Source organism: Charadrius vociferus, unplaced genomic scaffold (genome assembly GCF_000708025.1).
Source record: "Charadrius vociferus isolate BGI_N301 unplaced genomic scaffold, ASM70802v2 scaffold282, whole genome shotgun sequence".
Lineage (NCBI taxonomy): Eukaryota > Metazoa > Chordata > Aves > Charadriiformes > Charadriidae > Charadrius > Charadrius vociferus.
In genome coordinates, this window is record NW_009647731.1 from 11140508 (window position 1) to 11157590 (window position 17083).

The window sequence follows — 17083 nt, forward strand, 5'->3', positions numbered from 1 at the left end:
CTACATGCCTAAAAACCAGCCATGAGACACTTGTCACCAACTCTGGAATAGCACCCGTGTCCTGGAAGACATGGCAGGGTCTCAAGATTTTTGTTCCTCAACGTGACCAGTTACTGGCTCCTGTACCCCAGGCAGGATTTGGCATCTACATGGCACAGCAATAGTGGGTTTGTGACCGATCTCTAATTTGCGGTGGTATTTTGGCCCATTTGCTCAAGTTTTTTCCTGCATCTTACTAATAACCACTTAGTTTTACACTTTTTAAATCAACAAGACCTTGTGCCCTCATTCCTTGGGTGGTTTCGTGAGGCAACGCAGCGTCTGTATCTCTGTGGTCAGAGGGGATTTGCTTTTTTTCCCCGTGTGTGCAAACTGGAGGAAGCAGGAAAGCAAACTTTCCTGTTTGTGTATCAATATTTTAATAGCCCGCGTCTTGAAAAACCAGACTACTTGAATACCAGATGTAAGTGGCTTTTCTAAAACGCTATTTTACTTTGAAATCTGTCGCTGGATATTACGTTGCTTCCTCTTGAGAGCCCGAGGAAGCCCACATATTGGTTCCAGAAGCGTTCAGGACCCATAGAAATGAAATAGCTTGTAAAAAGCTTGCATGTTAACTCCTGTTTACTCATCAGTTTAGGCAGCGGTGGTTTCCTACTGTCTTCAGCTCCTAGTAGTCCTCACTGCGGGGACGATGCACTGGTCCAGCTCCCCACGCAGTTAAGCGCTCATGCTCCTCCATGCTGGGTCTACCAGCACCAGGTTAATTTATTTTATTTTATTTTATTTTATTTTATTTTATTTTACTTTGTTTTGTTTTGTTTTATTTTTTTATTTTATTTTATTTTTATCTATATGTCTCGCGAGGTAACTGGAATCCTGGTGACGTAGCAAAACAACGCTTCGTCCTTTTTTCTTTTTTTTTTCTGCCAGCTTCCCATGCTCCATATTTAGATAAGGAGATCGGTTTTGTTTTTCTAAGTATAGATGAAATACTTTCGGAGGCTTGTAATGCATTCAGCTTGGGTTTTTTCATTTGCTTTGGCGTTTTGTCAAGCAATTTCTAGATTGTAGATGATACTCTACATTTTTATATGCTCATGGCCTGTGTTTTTATTTTGCCATAACGTATTCTGAAAGTTAAATAGTTTCATTAATGAGAACAGAAATGCAGTTCCCAAGGAAGTTACATATTTTGCCAGAGTTACTTACAGCTGAATTAGCGTACCATGCAATCATCTGTTTCTTTTCCACCTAAAAATAAAAAGCATGAAGGAAATCTGTCGCTAGTTCACAAATTGAACTCGTAATGTTTGTCTCCTCTTCATCAGTTTATTGAACTGCAAACTGCTTCCTGTGAATTCACGATCTTCCTTCCACAAACGAAGGGTCTTACAGAGCCGAGAAGGGATTTTCTGTGCCAACATAAAGACCGGTTCACTTATTTCATGGATGAAAAGGTTCCAACTGAAACCCCTACTGGTTGTAGTCGTCTGTCTCTTGGTTTTTATTTCTCTAGGACACTCAGTGGTGGTTATGTGCTGCTGCTTCTTTTAGTTTCAAAGCTGATTTGTCAAGGTTCCACTTATTTTACCTGACTCAAGTTTTGTGTTGCTAATCTCTAATAGGTGAACATCTGGCTCCTGGCTTCTGCTGACGTTTTTTTGTGCTTGTCCTAGTCTCCTGTGGCACGCTGCTGCCTCCCGTCCATGGGAGAGCTGCAGCTGATGGTTGCGTGAAGACGTTTCTTGTGGTGGTGCGCAGCTCTCCATTTCGTGGGAGTTATGTTTATCCAGTGTTTGAGTCAAAGCCATATATAAAAATGTCTGAAGCCCTTTGGGATGAGAAAGACTTAAAATATTAGCGCTAATTAATGGCTCCTTCTCTGGCTGGGTGTAAACAGTGAGTCATGTGCCACTTATGGTTTTGCATGTTTAGTCCTATTTCTGTGTACTTGCAGAATGCCGGCTTGCAGATTTGTTGTATTGAGTAAACACAGGTCCCAGCAGAGCCCTGAGGCTTCATCAAATGAAAACGGAGGGAGGAGGGAAAGAAAAGAAAAGACATTATATGTTGCCCAAGGTCGTGTAGTGAGTCACTGGGAGAGCTGGGTTTAGGTGTTGGGTGTTGCTGGCTCCCTGTTCATTGTGCTGCAAGGCACGCTGGTTTGCCTGGGATTTTAATTAACTTGTGGCAAATCTATAGTTAACTGAAGAGAATCACGAGTTGTAACAGGAGTTACGTCATCCTGGTGACCATCAGACGTTATGTAAAAATTGGAAGAGTGACCATTTGTTAAGTATAGCTATTAAGGGCCACCACCGCAAGCCCTTCAGCTTGGCTTACAAGGACTGCCTGGACATCCCAGGCAGGACCTCACCAGTGGAAGGGTGTGAGGACACAGGCAGGGTGTTCTGATACCATTCTGGTTACAACCACTGCTCTGACTGCTTGCCTTGCAGTTCCAGCCCTCTCCTCGGGGGCTGCAGAAGGACGTACTTCCCACTCGATCACTTGATGCCCAGGGATTTTTATTGGTTTTATCCTGATTTCACTTCAAAACCACCTCTACAATTTAAATAAACACTTGGGGTTTTTTTTTGATAATGGAAAGTTTAGTTCTGAATGTGGCAACGTTATTTTTAAGCTTTTTTAGAGAGAAAACACGAAATTTAAAGCCACTACTACACCTGTATTCATCAGAACCAATTTTTCATGGCATTTACTTGTAGAGGCACTAATGAGAGTATTTCCATGCAGTGCTGTTAGTAAACTCTGCAGCACACTGTGAAATCGTAAGGAGTAGCGTTTCAAGTAGGACACAAACTCCACTGATTTTCATTTACCGTGAAGACTCCCAGACCTTGGAGCCCTTTTTCACCTGTGCTCAGCATCCTTCTTGTTCTCTAAGTGTGGTAGATACCCATGTGGGTGGTCCTCTCATCCCCTCCCCATGGCACAGGGCTACGTAACAGGTAAAAATTAATTCTTTTGGTTAACAGAAGATGACAAATCAAATGCATTTGTTACTTTTGTAGTTATCTTGAGATAGTGTATTTTTGCGTAAGACTATAGCTCTTCTAGAAATGTATTGCATAGAGAAGATGTTTTCCAAAGCTATCTTTCATCATGTGTGCAGAGCAGTGCAATTTTTGCAATTGATTTTTGTTCCTAGCAAAGGAAAGGTTAGCCAGACTCTTTCCAGAAGGCGTGTTGAATCACACGGATGACCCACAGCCAATCCATACAGTGTTAGACTTTGAACTGGAGCCTAGCTAGTATAGGCACAGGCTTGAAAACTCAGCAGAATCAAAAATAATTGTATTAGTCAGAGATAGTTCATGTTTTTTCTTTCTGCTGCCAAATGCGATTTTGGCTTTGTGATTGTTTTTATAACTCAGGAATGTTGTATAAATTTTTAACTTTGTACACGACCAATCTTTTTTTTTCTGTTAATGAAGAAAAAAATATTTCTATTTTATTTTGCTTGTCTATGTTTCATTCGCTGATAAATGTCTATAAAGTATCCATTTTCAGTGCACTGGGATACAAACAAAAACCAATTTTTGTGGTTTGTTTCTTTTCTTCTCTTTTTTTTTTTTAAATAAGGAAAAGCAGTGCCAAAAAGAGATGCTCTTCTTGACCAACGACATCTTGAAAACACGTGCTACGTAAGCTTAATAGCATCTGGCAAGAGAAGGAAGGGCCAGGGTGCTCCCTCTAGCCAAACAATACCCATATGGGGCTGTTTGTGTTGCATGTACTGCGTGCTTCCCAGCACAGCTAATCGTAGCTGCCTCTTCCCCGCTGTACTGGAGAGGTCCCTTGGAGTCAGGGCTGTGGTCTGATATTATGAACTGCTCAGCGGTGTTGCCTGCGGATGCTGCTGCTCGTCTGCTGCCCTGCAAAGACGATGGGGAAACCGGGTATCGCCCTTGAATCCGTCTCAGAATTAAACCACAGCCTTGGCTGGGTTTATCTATGGCTGTGGCACTGATAGGGAGGATGGATAATTATAATTTACTAGTAAGGCATTGCTGGTTGTGAAAACTTTCCTCTGAAAGATAATTAGAAAGGGAAATGTTTCGCTCCTTACTGTGTTGCTTATTCTGTTGCTCTTCCAACTGATTCTGTTTAACAAGCAGTTGGTTAATTATTTTCTTGCTGTCTGGAGACTGAAGGATAAGTTTCCATAGAGCATCTTATCCTGTCTGGGATTTGGCAATGAGTTTTATTGAAACAATCTGTTCATCTGAGTAAAATTTTGCTGGTGGAATTGTAACAAAGTTGGATAAAGGGATACACAGGATCAGGCTTGTTAAATATTAAAACCATAACTTCTGTATTTGCAGCAGCATATAGTGATGACTGATGCCTTTATTTTTTTACTTTGTACTTTACAGACATCATGTATCTCTTGGGATATTTGAAATAAAACTGTAGGTGAAAAATACAAAGTGATGGGCATTTGGGTTAGTTTAGATTTTTTTAGATTTTTGTCCCTAAAGGTGACTCATTGATACAGGCTTTCAAACTGCTGGTGATAAAAGACCCCTAAAGAGCTAGCTCTTGATTTCCAATTTAAACATGTAATATTTTTCTGTTTGCCAAAATTCAGTAAGGAGTCATCTTCTGTTAACTTCTCGAACAAAATTACTACTAACTGGGGCATCTGTACAAATAATCAGGTCATCCTAAATATTGCCTTGTTTCTTTGCTATGTGAGCATACAGTATATAGCTTTATGATCTCATCAAGTATAGGCACATTAATCTGTGCGCTTTAGAACAGGTATGGGATGAAAAAGGCACCTTTACAAGTTTTACAGAAGGAATGAATTATAAGAAGGGGTATTAAGCCAATTTGTACCTCCATTTTAGGTAGACTGCTCAAGAATACCTTGAAGGTACGCTGATTTTTAATAAAGTCATTATGTTATCCACTCCTTGGAAATTGGTTTAAGTTAATCTCTAGGTGGGGCTTCTACTGCATCTAGAATCACCGCCCTCTTCTGAAAATTTATACTGATGGCTTTTCCTTTTGGGGCTGGATTTGTTGAGCAAATGAAAGAATTTTGAAATGGGGCAAGCTTGGAGAAAAGCTATGGCAAAGTTAGGTTTGTCAAACAAAAGATACATCCTTCCAGACTTCTGTTTTGATTTCAGGATTGGTAACCTCCTGATCCTCCAAATCCTTAAGTGGAAACCTGAATTTATGTGTCCAGGTCCACTGATGGTAATATAAATTGTCTAGTGACATGATCACAGAATCACAGAATAGTTGGGGTTGGAAAGGACCTCTGGAGATCATCTAGTCCACCTCCCATGCCAAAGCAGGGCCACCTACAACAGGTTGGCATGAACACACCTCGGCGGGTTTTGAATATCTTCAGAGAAGGAGACTCCACAGCCTCTCTGGGCAGCCTGTGCCAGTGCTCTGTCACCCTCAAAGTAAAGTTTTTCCTCATGTTCAGATGGAATCTCCCGTGTTCCAGCTTGTGCTCTTTGACCCTTGTCCTGTCACTGGGCACCGCTGAAAAGAGTCTGGCCTCATCCTCTTGCCACCCGCCCTTTAGAGACTGATAAGCATTGATGAGATCCCCTCTCAGCCTTCTCTTTTCCAGGCTAAACAGGTCTCTCAGTCTTTCCTGATAAGAGAGGTGGTCCATTCCCTTGATCATCTTTGTAGCCCTCTGCTGGACTCTCTCCAGTAGTTCCTTGTTCTTCTTGAACTGGGGGGCCCAGGACTGGACACAGTACTCCAGATGTGGCCTGACCAGGGCAGAGTAGAGGGGGAGGATGATCTCCCTCGACCTGCTGGCCAGGATCTTTGTAATGCACCCTAGGAGACCATTGGCTGCCTTGGCCACAAGGGCACATTGGTGTCTCATGGTCAACTTGTCCACCAGGACTCCCAGGTCTCTCTCCGTAGAGCTGCTTTCCAGCAGGTCAGCCCCTAACCTGTATGAATGCATGGGGATATTCCTCCCCAGGTGCAGGACCCTACACTTGCCCTTGTTGAATTTCATTAGGTTCCTCTGCGCCCAACTCTCTAGCCTGTCTAGGTCTTGCTGCAAGGTGGCACAGCCGCCATATTGATGATTAAATGTGTAGTTAAAGACCTGGGGAGGTATTTAGCTTCAAGGATCCAATGATTCAAGGATCATTTGGACAAGTGATTAAAGGTAACAAGGTTAAAAAAAGTGTTACATCACTGAAAGGGTAAAGACTGATTTTTAATAATGCGAAGAAAAGGCGAAATGGCACTCAATGAGTATTTTACAGGCAGGTGATAAATAAAGACAAAGTATTTATTTAAAACAGGATCTGTTTCAGAACACCCTTAATTACTTGGTGAGCAGGAGGCCTTAAGAACTTCCCAGCAGTTTTCTGATTGCTGCAGGGGTGTTAGTGGTCTAGCTTGAATCGTCTGTTATCCAGCCAGTTCAGTTCCTGTGCAGATCCAATGTGCCTTGGAGAAACCATACTTGGTTCCCTTGATCCATCGCATTGACAAGGGTGTGTAGATTCAACCTTCCCTCCCTTTTCTTTTTTAATTGCTGTAAATTGCAGCAATCTCTATTGATGCTGGATTTTAAGAATGTTTTGTGTCTTAGTGGGAGTGTCTTCAATAATGTGATAGTTAATATGTTTAGAGATAGGATCTTGAAAGGAAAATATAATGGTATCCCCTACTGTCATAGCAGAAAAATACCATAAAGTCTTTAAATCCGAACATCTAAAGAAGAAGACATCAGTGTATGTAGGAGGCAATATAATTATTTAGAAGAGATACTCCACTGAAAAAAAAGTAAGATGAAACATTAGCTCGTGTCTTATGAGAATGTAAAACGCTTTTAACTATACATATTCATGTTTGATACACTTTGGCTGTTGCTTTCATGACTCCTTAGTGTTCACTCTTAAACAATGCATTATTTTTACTTCAGCAGCTGTTGGCTGATTATTTCAAGAAGCTGTTGGAAACAACTCATTCCTAGTATCATCAGATGTTTGCTTTATACAGCAGAGCATAAATATTCCTTTGGTCTTTTAATTGTTTTTGATCAAATGTGTACCTGTTGTGGAAAAAGTACTCTGCAGCCTAAAGAGCCCACTCTTTAGAGCAGAAGTTCATTGGGATGTTTCTGTACAGAACCACATGAAATAATTAAATAAAACACAGCAAACAAAATCCCCAAGGGATAAAAACCCTCTCTCTTTCCTTCTGCTTTACTAATGTATTCATGTTTCTGTAGAATTTGTTGTACCAGTGTAGTAGTGTCTTAACAGCATTTGAATATTTTTTTTTAAAAAAAAAAACCTTTATTTTTATTTGTAGGGTAAATTGCCAGTTCTTCTGCTGGGGCAGTCTGCAGACTTGAGGCCAGGAGAATTTGTGGTCGCGATTGGAAGTCCATTTTCCCTTCAAAACACAGTGACCACGGGGATCGTCAGTACCACTCAGCGTGGAGGGAAGGAGCTGGGGCTTCGCAACTCCGATATGGACTATATTCAGACCGATGCCATCATCAACGTATGTCCCGCTCTGAGCCTTGTCCCCTGCACCTCTTAAATTTCTTGAATAGCTGCTTTGAAAATCTCACCAGTGATACAATTCTGAAGAACAGTGAGCACAGTTGGCGTTTCTTTTATCCATGTAAATATGGACATCTGCAGTGCAGCAGCACTTGATTGTTGTTTAAAAATCCCCCAAGGAACCACACCAAGTACAATATCTGCCTTGACTTCAAAATTCTTGCAAGTTACAAGGGAGGAGGCAATATTCTCTGGCGAATAAGTATCTTTTCGAAATCCATCATGTTTTCTAAAAGGAAGCCAAGCTTAGTTTAAGGATTCAAGTTTATTTCTGCATAAAGGCAAAACAATAGTTTTTGTACTTCTACTGTTGGCCTTGTAAGAAATCTTCACTAACAGCTCCCAGAGCTGTCCTAAAATCTTCTAAGTTGCTAGTGTGGTACTATTAAAACAAAAGAAAAACCTTGGATTTCTTAACTTACCCTGGCAAGAGAAGAAGGACTAACGACTTGCCAAGCTTAGCTAAAAGCAATGAAGCTAAGTGTAGTTAACGGGTTTGGATGTTAAGACTGTCTATTGCACATATTTAATAGACAATGAAAAAATTACGAAAGAAATATTTCAAAAATTTCTTTTATGTTTTGCTTGCCATGAGTTAAGAGGTAGATATTAAAACATGTTCTTGCCATATGTTTATTTTCAGTATGGAAACTCCGGAGGACCCTTAGTAAATCTGGTAAGAGTTTCTTTAAGTTTGCTTAGTGCCAAGCTTATTACTTTTTAGTTTAAAAACAAAACAAAAAACCCACCCAAACCAACAAACAAACAAAACCTTACACCAGAAATGTGATTCAGAGCTTGCAATATCTGGTTGACTACACAAAATTCACATGGTTCTTACTAATCACTTGTCAGTGTTTATGTTGGCAAATCGCAAGATATGCTTGGATTTCAATATTTAAGGTGTTTATGGTTTGCATAGTTTTGAACAAACGTAATGCCCAATTTTTTTTGCTCGTGCCTTGCAAAAACTAAAAAGCACATTTTAAAGTTGAGACATTTGCACTCACTGTATACCATGCAGCTGGCACCTTTTTTATGCATACTGACGCTCAGCTTAATGATTCAAAAAAAATCTACCCCTTTATTTTGAACCACACTGTGGGTGTTGAAAAACCCATGTATTATTTATCAGGACATTCGGGTTTATTTGCTAGAAAGTAGAAAGTAGTCAGAGCTGACTATGCCCCATCCCTGGAGGTGTTCAAGGCCAGGTTGGACGGGGCTTGGAGCAACCTGGGCTGGTGGGAGGTGTCCCTGCCCATGGCAGGGGGTTGGAACGAGATGACCGTTAAGGTCCCTTCCAACCCAAACCATTCTGTGATTCTATGACCTTACAGCAGCTGTGGGTAAGCCCAAGAGAGAACAACTGCAGCAGGTTGCACAACCCAACTGCTGTGTGAGAGCTCTCGGGTGGGGGCACGTGGGGTCGAATGGAGGAGCAGCAATGGTCCTCAATGAGGGACGGCACAAATCGGAAGAAAGAACTAGTCCGAGTTTCTGCCTTGTAGATTTGGCAATTTTTTTTTTTGATGTGCAGTAGAGTTTCAGCACCAGTAACCTCCGTTTTAAAATTTGTAGTTGGATAGTTTTTGTCTGGGATAGATCAGGGATGGAAGCTGCTGAGATTTCAGAAGTGTTCAAATCCTCAGGTGATAGCAGAGATGTTTAATCTGAAATTCTCTCTCAGAGCCGCATAACCGGGAAAAACTTTGATTTTTGGTGAACTGTCATTTTTCTTTATATTATTATGCAGTATTTGCTCAGAATCAATTGATGCCACACTTCACGCAGTGCCTGCTGAAATAAACAGGCTGAAATTGCCTGTAGAATATGTTGCTCATCTGCTGCAAGCAGGAGAGCGGCCCGATTCTGATCTCTCGTCTGCTTGTGGCAATATGAACATCCCCATCAGCTCTCCAAAACTGTAGAAGTTTTTTATCAATAGATGATTCAGAGAAATTAGACTTAAAGAAACTATTTAGAAAATTGAAAACCAACTGTGGAATGCGTTGTATGTGATTGCTTGGAAGAGATCATCCATTTCTCTTCAAGATGTTTCACGTTTGCTGATAACAATTTCTTATTTCTCCAGGATGGTGAAGTCATAGGAATCAACACATTAAAAGTTACAGCAGGGATCTCGTTTGCTATCCCATCAGATAAAATCAAAAAGTTCCTAACTGAATCCCATGACAGACAAGCTAAAGGTACTGTACTTCACTGCTTTGAAAGAGAAATAATAAACCAGAAAGTCAACAGCCATTGAGGCTCTTTTGGTAAGAGCAATTGATCAAGACTTGTTTTCCTTTTTGTAGGAAAAGCTATAACCAAAAAGAAATACATTGGCATACGAATGATGTCCCTAACTCCTAGGTAAGTAAAAGCAGTGGTTCCTCACCTTTCCACAAGCTCATGATCTGCAGAAACAACCAGGAGGATGAACTGGAAGCGTGTGCTTCTGTAGGTGCTGGTGACAAGTCGCAGCCAATTTTCCCTACCTTGTTCTCTGTATCTGCTACGTGGTTGAACTGTCCTGTAGACTCTTGTACGAGCTAGTTTTTAAATTAACTCCCTGGCTTTTTCTTTTCCTTAATGCTAACGATCGTCAGTTTGTCCCAGGGTTCTGTTAGTGTTGTTGCCTTCTGTTCTGTGCTGGCATGTGGGTCAAGGAGAAAACAGGACAGTATGTTTTCAAGAATTACAGCAACTACGTGCATATTTCCATTTCTATAAAATTATTTTCATTAAACAATTCACTTATTGTAACATGAAGCTTTTGTGTGGACTTGCTTATTCATATTCAAACCGGAAACGTCTCATGAGCAGGTGATACTACGTCCTGTAGAAATAAACCAGAAGTTTTCACATGTGCAGGTTTGGGGGTATAACAAAACACTGAAACTGAAGGGGTTTTTTTAGGTGTTCAGGATCTGCTAGTTCTAAAGTAATCACCGAGTTTCGAAATGTTTCAGCTCTGGTCCTCTGTATCTATTGAAATAATTGCTTTTACCAGAAAAAGGCATTAAAAAGCTGTATGCATGCAAAAAGGGTAACAATTCTTGAACTACTTTTAAGGGTTAAAATGAATTGTGAAGTGTCACATCACCATGTGTAAAATACCTCAGTTAGTGAATGTTAAGTGAGTTACCTAAGTAAAAATGTGTGATTTTTTTTTTGCCCCCCCCATTATGTCAAAATACTTTTGTTGCTGTTTTTTTCGTTTTCCAGCAAAGCTAGAGAGCTGAAGGATCGCCATAAAGACTTTCCTGATGTTGTCTCTGGGGCCTATGTTATTGAAGTAATTCCAGAAACACCAGCTGAAGCGTAAGTTGAACTACTTTTTTCTCAAAACCACTGCCACTGACTTAAGGGGCTAATGATGGAGAATGTTCCCTGCTTAACTGGCTATCTTGATTATGCTAAATTAACAAAATTACAACCATCTGATAGCTATTAGGTTGTCTGCTGGAAATCAGTTTGTGGTTTCAGTCCGGTCCCCGATGGGCAATATTGCGAACATATCAGGGTATTGCAGCGAAGCCCTGTCAGCATTCCTGGCCGAAAAGACAAGGATTCAGTGGGCGTGAAAGCTCAATTTTCGTTTTTCTCAACGATTGCTTCCAAGACATCTGTTGTACCATTGCCAGTGCTGAATAAAGATGTTCGCTTGTGTGTGCTCTCCACGGCCCTGCTGGTTCCTCCTGTAGGAGAGCGAGGGAGAAGCTTTGCTCCCACCTTGTGAAGCACCTCAGTGTTGGGCAAACCCACCAGCTCTCCTGGCGTTCCTCCATTGAGGATGAAATCCTCCCTTGGCAGGAGACACTCCCATGCAAGAGCTTTGTCAGGAAGAGCTTTTGGTTTTGACCAACTGATCTTTTTCTTCGTCTTTGCTCAGAACCTCACCTGCTGATGAACCTCTCACTTCACGAGATGCCTGGCTGAAGTACGGCATCTGGTCTGTGGTCACCGGCACTGGTCTGGCTAGTTCTTGCTGGAGACACTTTCCCTTCAGAGTCTGGTTAATACAAACCCGCTTAGTAATCTAGGGTAGGAAATAAGAAAACTTGTTCATTTTCTGAAAGGAGATCATTTAAGAGAAGAGTAAATCTTTGTGGCAAGAAAGAGGTGTGTGCAGCACCAAAGGCATGTTGGCAGAAAGCTGCTTGGAGCAGGGATATGTTATCTCTGAGGGAGGCTGCGAGGATGGCTGGACGATGTCTTTTTGTTGCAGTTTGGACGCCACTGTAAGATATACAGTGTTAGCTGTCTGGCTTGCTTTCTAAATTACTGCTGCTTTTTGTAGGTAATTCTGGTTGGCAGCGCTGTTCATGCAGAATGCTGGTGTTTGTAATGTGAAATCAAACTGCAGTTAGCGTAGGAATAACGTGGCTGCTCCTGTGTGGGACTGAACTTACTGCCTTGACATGCAGGTCCAACCTGAAGGTGCAGAAAAATCATTATCGGAGTATAGATGATAGTTAGCTGAGAGTGGGAGAAGGACATGAGCGAGGTAGAAGAAATGTGAGTCAATGTAGCCTTGTAACTTGAAGGCAAACTCAAATCAGGATGCTCCATCCCAGGGCTGGCTTGGCAATTAAAATGCAGCCCATGTTTGCTCTGTCTCCCCACTCCTTGCCCCTGGCCTATGGCTTTCCCCATTTTGCTGACTTCCTCTCTGATGACAGTTGTGTAGACCTGCTGGTAGGGGAACGGAGCAGTTCTGCAGTGACCTGTCCTGGGTGTGAGTCGAGAGGAGATGCTGCATGAGAGACCAAGATAATCTGAATGGTTTCTCCCATGAAAATGTTTTAAGCCATGCCTTTGGTAGGCAACCGGATTTGTTGCAAACGTTGGCCAAGGCATCCTGCTTGCAGGAGACACTCATGTAAGGCGTTTTCTGCGGGCGGAAGGGGCCGATGACTGCTCTGTGGTTTTGTGAAGAAGGATTATGCTGAAGGGCTGAATCATGTCTGATCTGGTTACTTGGTTAATATTTCCATAACTGGGAGCCAGATCGTTGTGCAAGACTGGGCAAGACGTTGTGGTCGATGGTATCCCTCACCACCCCGTCTCGGTCCCAGCAGTAGTCTCAGCCAGCTCGGGCAGAGACCCGCGGCCCCGGGCAGGGAAGTCTTGCCATGTCGGCTCTGGTTCTGCCCCATCTTGCTTTGAGTCCGGAGGGTTTCGGTTTCGGTTTGCTTATGGTGCTGAGATCAGGAGAAGGGGTTCTGAGAACTATGGGCAGGCGGGCAAGGGGAAGGACGCACATGCATTTTTGGTGAGTGGGCTGCATGTGTTATTCTGCTCAGGTTTAAGACACGGAGGTAAAGTGAAGTGGCTGCCAATAAGCTATGCATGGAGAACAGGATGGATCCGGGACTGAAATTCCTCATGCGTTAACACGCAGTGCCACTCAGATTGCTTTGCTGTGTATATGTGAATCAAAGCTTGGAAAAGCTCCCCCCTGAAATGACTGCCTTGTTGCAATTATTTTAAAAGAAAAATATACTTCTATCTCTTCTACCGAACCAGCCTGTAGGATCCTTATTGCAGAATTACTGAGCTATTTGCAATAGTGAATTCCTTTAAAGACAGCGTAATACGGGATTCATCATGCTTGTACCTCCATCCCATTTTCTGAGGTTTCTGCATTGTGTTGTAATCTTCACCGCTTCATAAATTCTGATTGCTTTTTGCATGCCCGCTGCGTCTCTGTGCGACTGCCGTTGGGTGGGAAATAGGAAAAATCCAACAATCTTTGGTTTGGTTTTTTTTTTTTTTTTTTAAACAATAAACTAAAGACAATAAAATAGCAATTATAATAATACATTGCTGCTTTGTATTTTCAGTGGTGGCCTGAAGGACAACGATGTGATTATAAGCATCAATGGACAGTCGATAAGTTCAGCCAGTGATGTCAGTGACATTATTAAAAAGGACAGTACGTTGAACATGGTCGTACGCAGGGGCAACGAAGATGTTATGTTAACAGTAGTTCCCGAAGAAATCGATCCCTAACCAGAAACATGAGCTGGATTTCATGTTTTCTTTTAACAGCATTGGACTGCTTATATTCTCTCTGTGCTGGTACAGGAAACGTTAGACTTCTGACCAACATTCTGCTTCTTCAGTGGATTAGTATTGGCCAACAGAGTAACTTCTAATAGGTTTAAGGTGCAAAATCAGTGTAATTTCACATACTCCAGATGATAATTTTTTTTTTCCTTCTGTATTATGTATGCAATGTATTCTTTACTGGCTGTTACATTCCCCGCTTAACAAATTGACGTTTGCTTCCCCGTGTTGAATAGATTTACCATTATTTCCGCTAAGATTTAAACAAAACCCACGCACACAATGTGTGTTGTGGTATTCAGGTATTTATAGGTTAGCTGTGTTTTAACTGGAAATACCGTTGTAAAGGAGTAGTTGGTTTAAAAGAAAACACAATTGGGAAAAAAAGTTTGGTTCCTAAACACAAAGAAATTCCAACCAAAATAACCCTTTGAGGATCCCGTGCAGGATTTTAATACTATGATATTTTCCTAGTGTTATTAAAAGAATTCAACAGTATTTCTTCTTGTGAGTGATTCATTATTCATTTTACTTCCCCTGGTGTAGTGCTTTTCTTTGAACAGCACATCTGCCTGAAAGGATGTCCTGATGGTCTCGCTTTTATCGTCATGAGCCAAAACACTTACTTTTCAGTATGTGCTTGGATCTGCGCTCTTGTGCGTCTGATTTCCTTAGAATGGCTGGCTCGAATTTGTCATATTGGCTATCCCAGATCACCTGTCTTGCAGATGTTAGTACATTTTCCTTATTGTTTTAATTACAACTTCACCGATGTCTGAAATCTGTTTCCCCACTAGAGACATTGCCATATTGTGGATCGTGGATCCTATACCGTTCTGGTTCAGATATCAGGATGTCTGTAACCATTGTAGATCTGGCCTTAAGCTCTTTCAAACAGGCTGTGTTAGTCACAGTCTGAACGCTGGTGTGTGCGTATGATGGGACCTGGGTTTGACTAGGAGATGGGACATTCATCTAACATAGAGACTAATCTTTATACACAGATTTACGGATGCCCTTGAAGCTTGGGTGATGAATGGGATTGTCTTGCTGTGAAAGAGAACAATCAACTAAATTTAATTACGGTGTAATTACTCATTGGGTAAACAATAGGCTAAGCAGCTTTTCCTTTCCTCTGTTGAAATACGCATCTCGGAGAATAAATTCAAGGACTAAGGACTGGTTTTGGTGACAGTCATTCCTAAACATGCTCTTCTTTTGGAAACTGCTTCTTAGGAAAACTCTTCAACTGGGTAGCAGGCATTTTATGATTTTTAAAGAAAGGGCTGTATTCCACACAGTTACAGCAAGAAATCCTCTCAACCCGGATCCCTGACAGTGCTCCTCCCACCAGCTGTATTTCTTCTGTTTCAGCCAGCTTCTCCCAGTTTGGGGATCTTCTGTATCCCCAAGGGCCAGTGCCTGCCCTTACTCACCTGGGTCACTATAAATTTACACAGTCATACAGTGTATTGACACTTGACATGACTGAACACCTCATCACTGATTTGCTTGGTCTGCTGCTGTGGTAAATCACACAAGTCTCAAAATCTACCAAGATACTATGATGCCGAGCGCTGAAGGTCTGCAATACCTTCTAGCATGAACGATGCAAAGTAGAATGATCTTGCAGAGTTGCTTTGTAGTATATTTGCACTGCCAGTTCATCTTACTGGTGTTGATTAATGTTTCAGCTTCCTGTTAATGTGCTATTATATTTTCCAGACTATCCGTGCCCTGTGTAGTGCATAATGTGGTGACAGGCAGCTCTCAGCAAAAATGAATTAAAAAATCACCTACCTTCTCTGCTACTGCACCTAACCCAATAGCACAAATAGAGCTAAAGCCCCAAAGCCACAGAATTGTGCTTACAACAGAAGTTATTTTTCATCTGCCTTTTTGTTTCAAAACAAGTGGTTGCATAATTTACCGAGCTGGTTGATTCTCTTTGTTCCTATTGTTTGTTGTTGTGGTCTCTTAATATGCAAACCCATTAATTTTTTTTTTTTGCCTTGTTTCTAGCTAGCTACTTTGGGCTTCCCGGTGACGTCCCTGCCATGCCAGCCAGCACAGCGCATCTTTGTGCCTCTGATTTACACAGACACTGCTGCGAGGCACAAATGTCTTGGGACAATGGCTCGGGTTTTTGCGTGTCCATTAGGAAAGAGGCAAATTAACTCGACTTCTGTAAACGGTTTTCCTGCGCCATGGGGATTAGTGAAGTATTTGACCAGCTTTCTAGGCTGTGTAGTCAAGGTCCGTAGCTCCATCTAGTGGGATGCCAGATGGTCTCTTATTGCAGCCAGTCATTTCCTACCATATATTGGAAAGTGGTTTTCTGATTTACCTCTTTTTGTATTTGTAATTAATTAATTTGCATCAGATATCCGTAACCATATGCACATCCTGAAAAATGTTTAGCATTTACTTTTCTAGTATCCAACCATGTTTGCATCTACCCAGATGGTTTCTCACAATCAAAATTGTCTCTAGGTGTTTTTTAAGCATTTAAAATAAGATTACTGATAAGCAGAGACACAGAAGCAAAGTTTGTTGTTAATACGATTAATTAGCGTGTATGTTTGATGTATTATTGGGTTACAGATTTGGAATGGGTTTTATTCTTTGTTGCTTCAGTGCACAGTTCTTTCCAAAGTGCAATAGAAAATACTTTGTACAGAATAGCTTTGGCACAATTTGTATGAATACCAGTTTCTTGGAAATTTTAGCAAGTGTTGGATGCTAAATCAGGAAAATTGGACATTCTGGATTGATTTTTCAGTATTTTGGAATGTCTGAAATGGAAACTGGAGTTACTGCGTATGTGATGCTGAGTAGATGGCTGCATGTGGCTATGCTCAGAGGTCTTTTTGAAAAGCCAGTTCACTTATTCCATGAGGGAAATGTCTCGAGCTGTAAAAGAAATTATCATGACTAACAATTGCCTGGTTTCTGTGGCTTATATGCCAAGCAGTAAGGTCCTGTAGTTTCAGTACCAGAGGACTTTTTTCCTTTTTTCTTCTTATTGCCCCCCCCCCCCCCCCCCCAAATATTTTGTATTTGTTAAGGAAGCTGAGGATGTTTTTAAAACTATATCTTTCCAAATTAGAGTGAGAGAGACATCTAGTAGAGCATTAGATTATATACATATTCTTATTGTATATCAGAAAAAAATACTGTAGAGCTGATTAAAACTGCAGTTGCAAATATCCAGGAGAAATAGTGATGATGAAGTAGTTAATAGTCACCAGTCCAGAGCAGTGAATGATGAGTGCCACTGAGTATTTAGTTGCATGTGATGGTAGGTCACGGCAGGAGTCCTTTTCATCTTTAGAGTGAGAATAAAGAAATGTTCATTGGAGGTTCCAGGCTTCTCCTTGGTCAAATCATATTTGAGATTATTCCTG

The 17083-nt window shown here is 41.3% G+C and overlaps 1 protein-coding gene across 1 annotated transcript in view; it reads left to right on the plus strand.

Moving 5' to 3' along the window:
• The window catches only part of LOC104283487 (serine protease HTRA1-like), a 32854-nt gene extending 18680 nt beyond the window's left edge, over positions 1–14174 (plus strand). Inside the window, exons 4-9 of the mRNA XM_009881658.1 lie at positions 7342–7536; positions 8242–8274; positions 9694–9808; positions 9917–9974; positions 10830–10925; positions 13451–14174. Of these exons, the coding sequence (XP_009879960.1) occupies positions 7342–7536; positions 8242–8274; positions 9694–9808; positions 9917–9974; positions 10830–10925; positions 13451–13619 (666 nt within the window). The 3' untranslated portion in view covers positions 13620–14174. The remainder of the gene's footprint in view (positions 1–7341; positions 7537–8241; positions 8275–9693; positions 9809–9916; positions 9975–10829; positions 10926–13450) is intronic.
• Positions 14175–17083: the final 2909 nt, after the last annotated feature.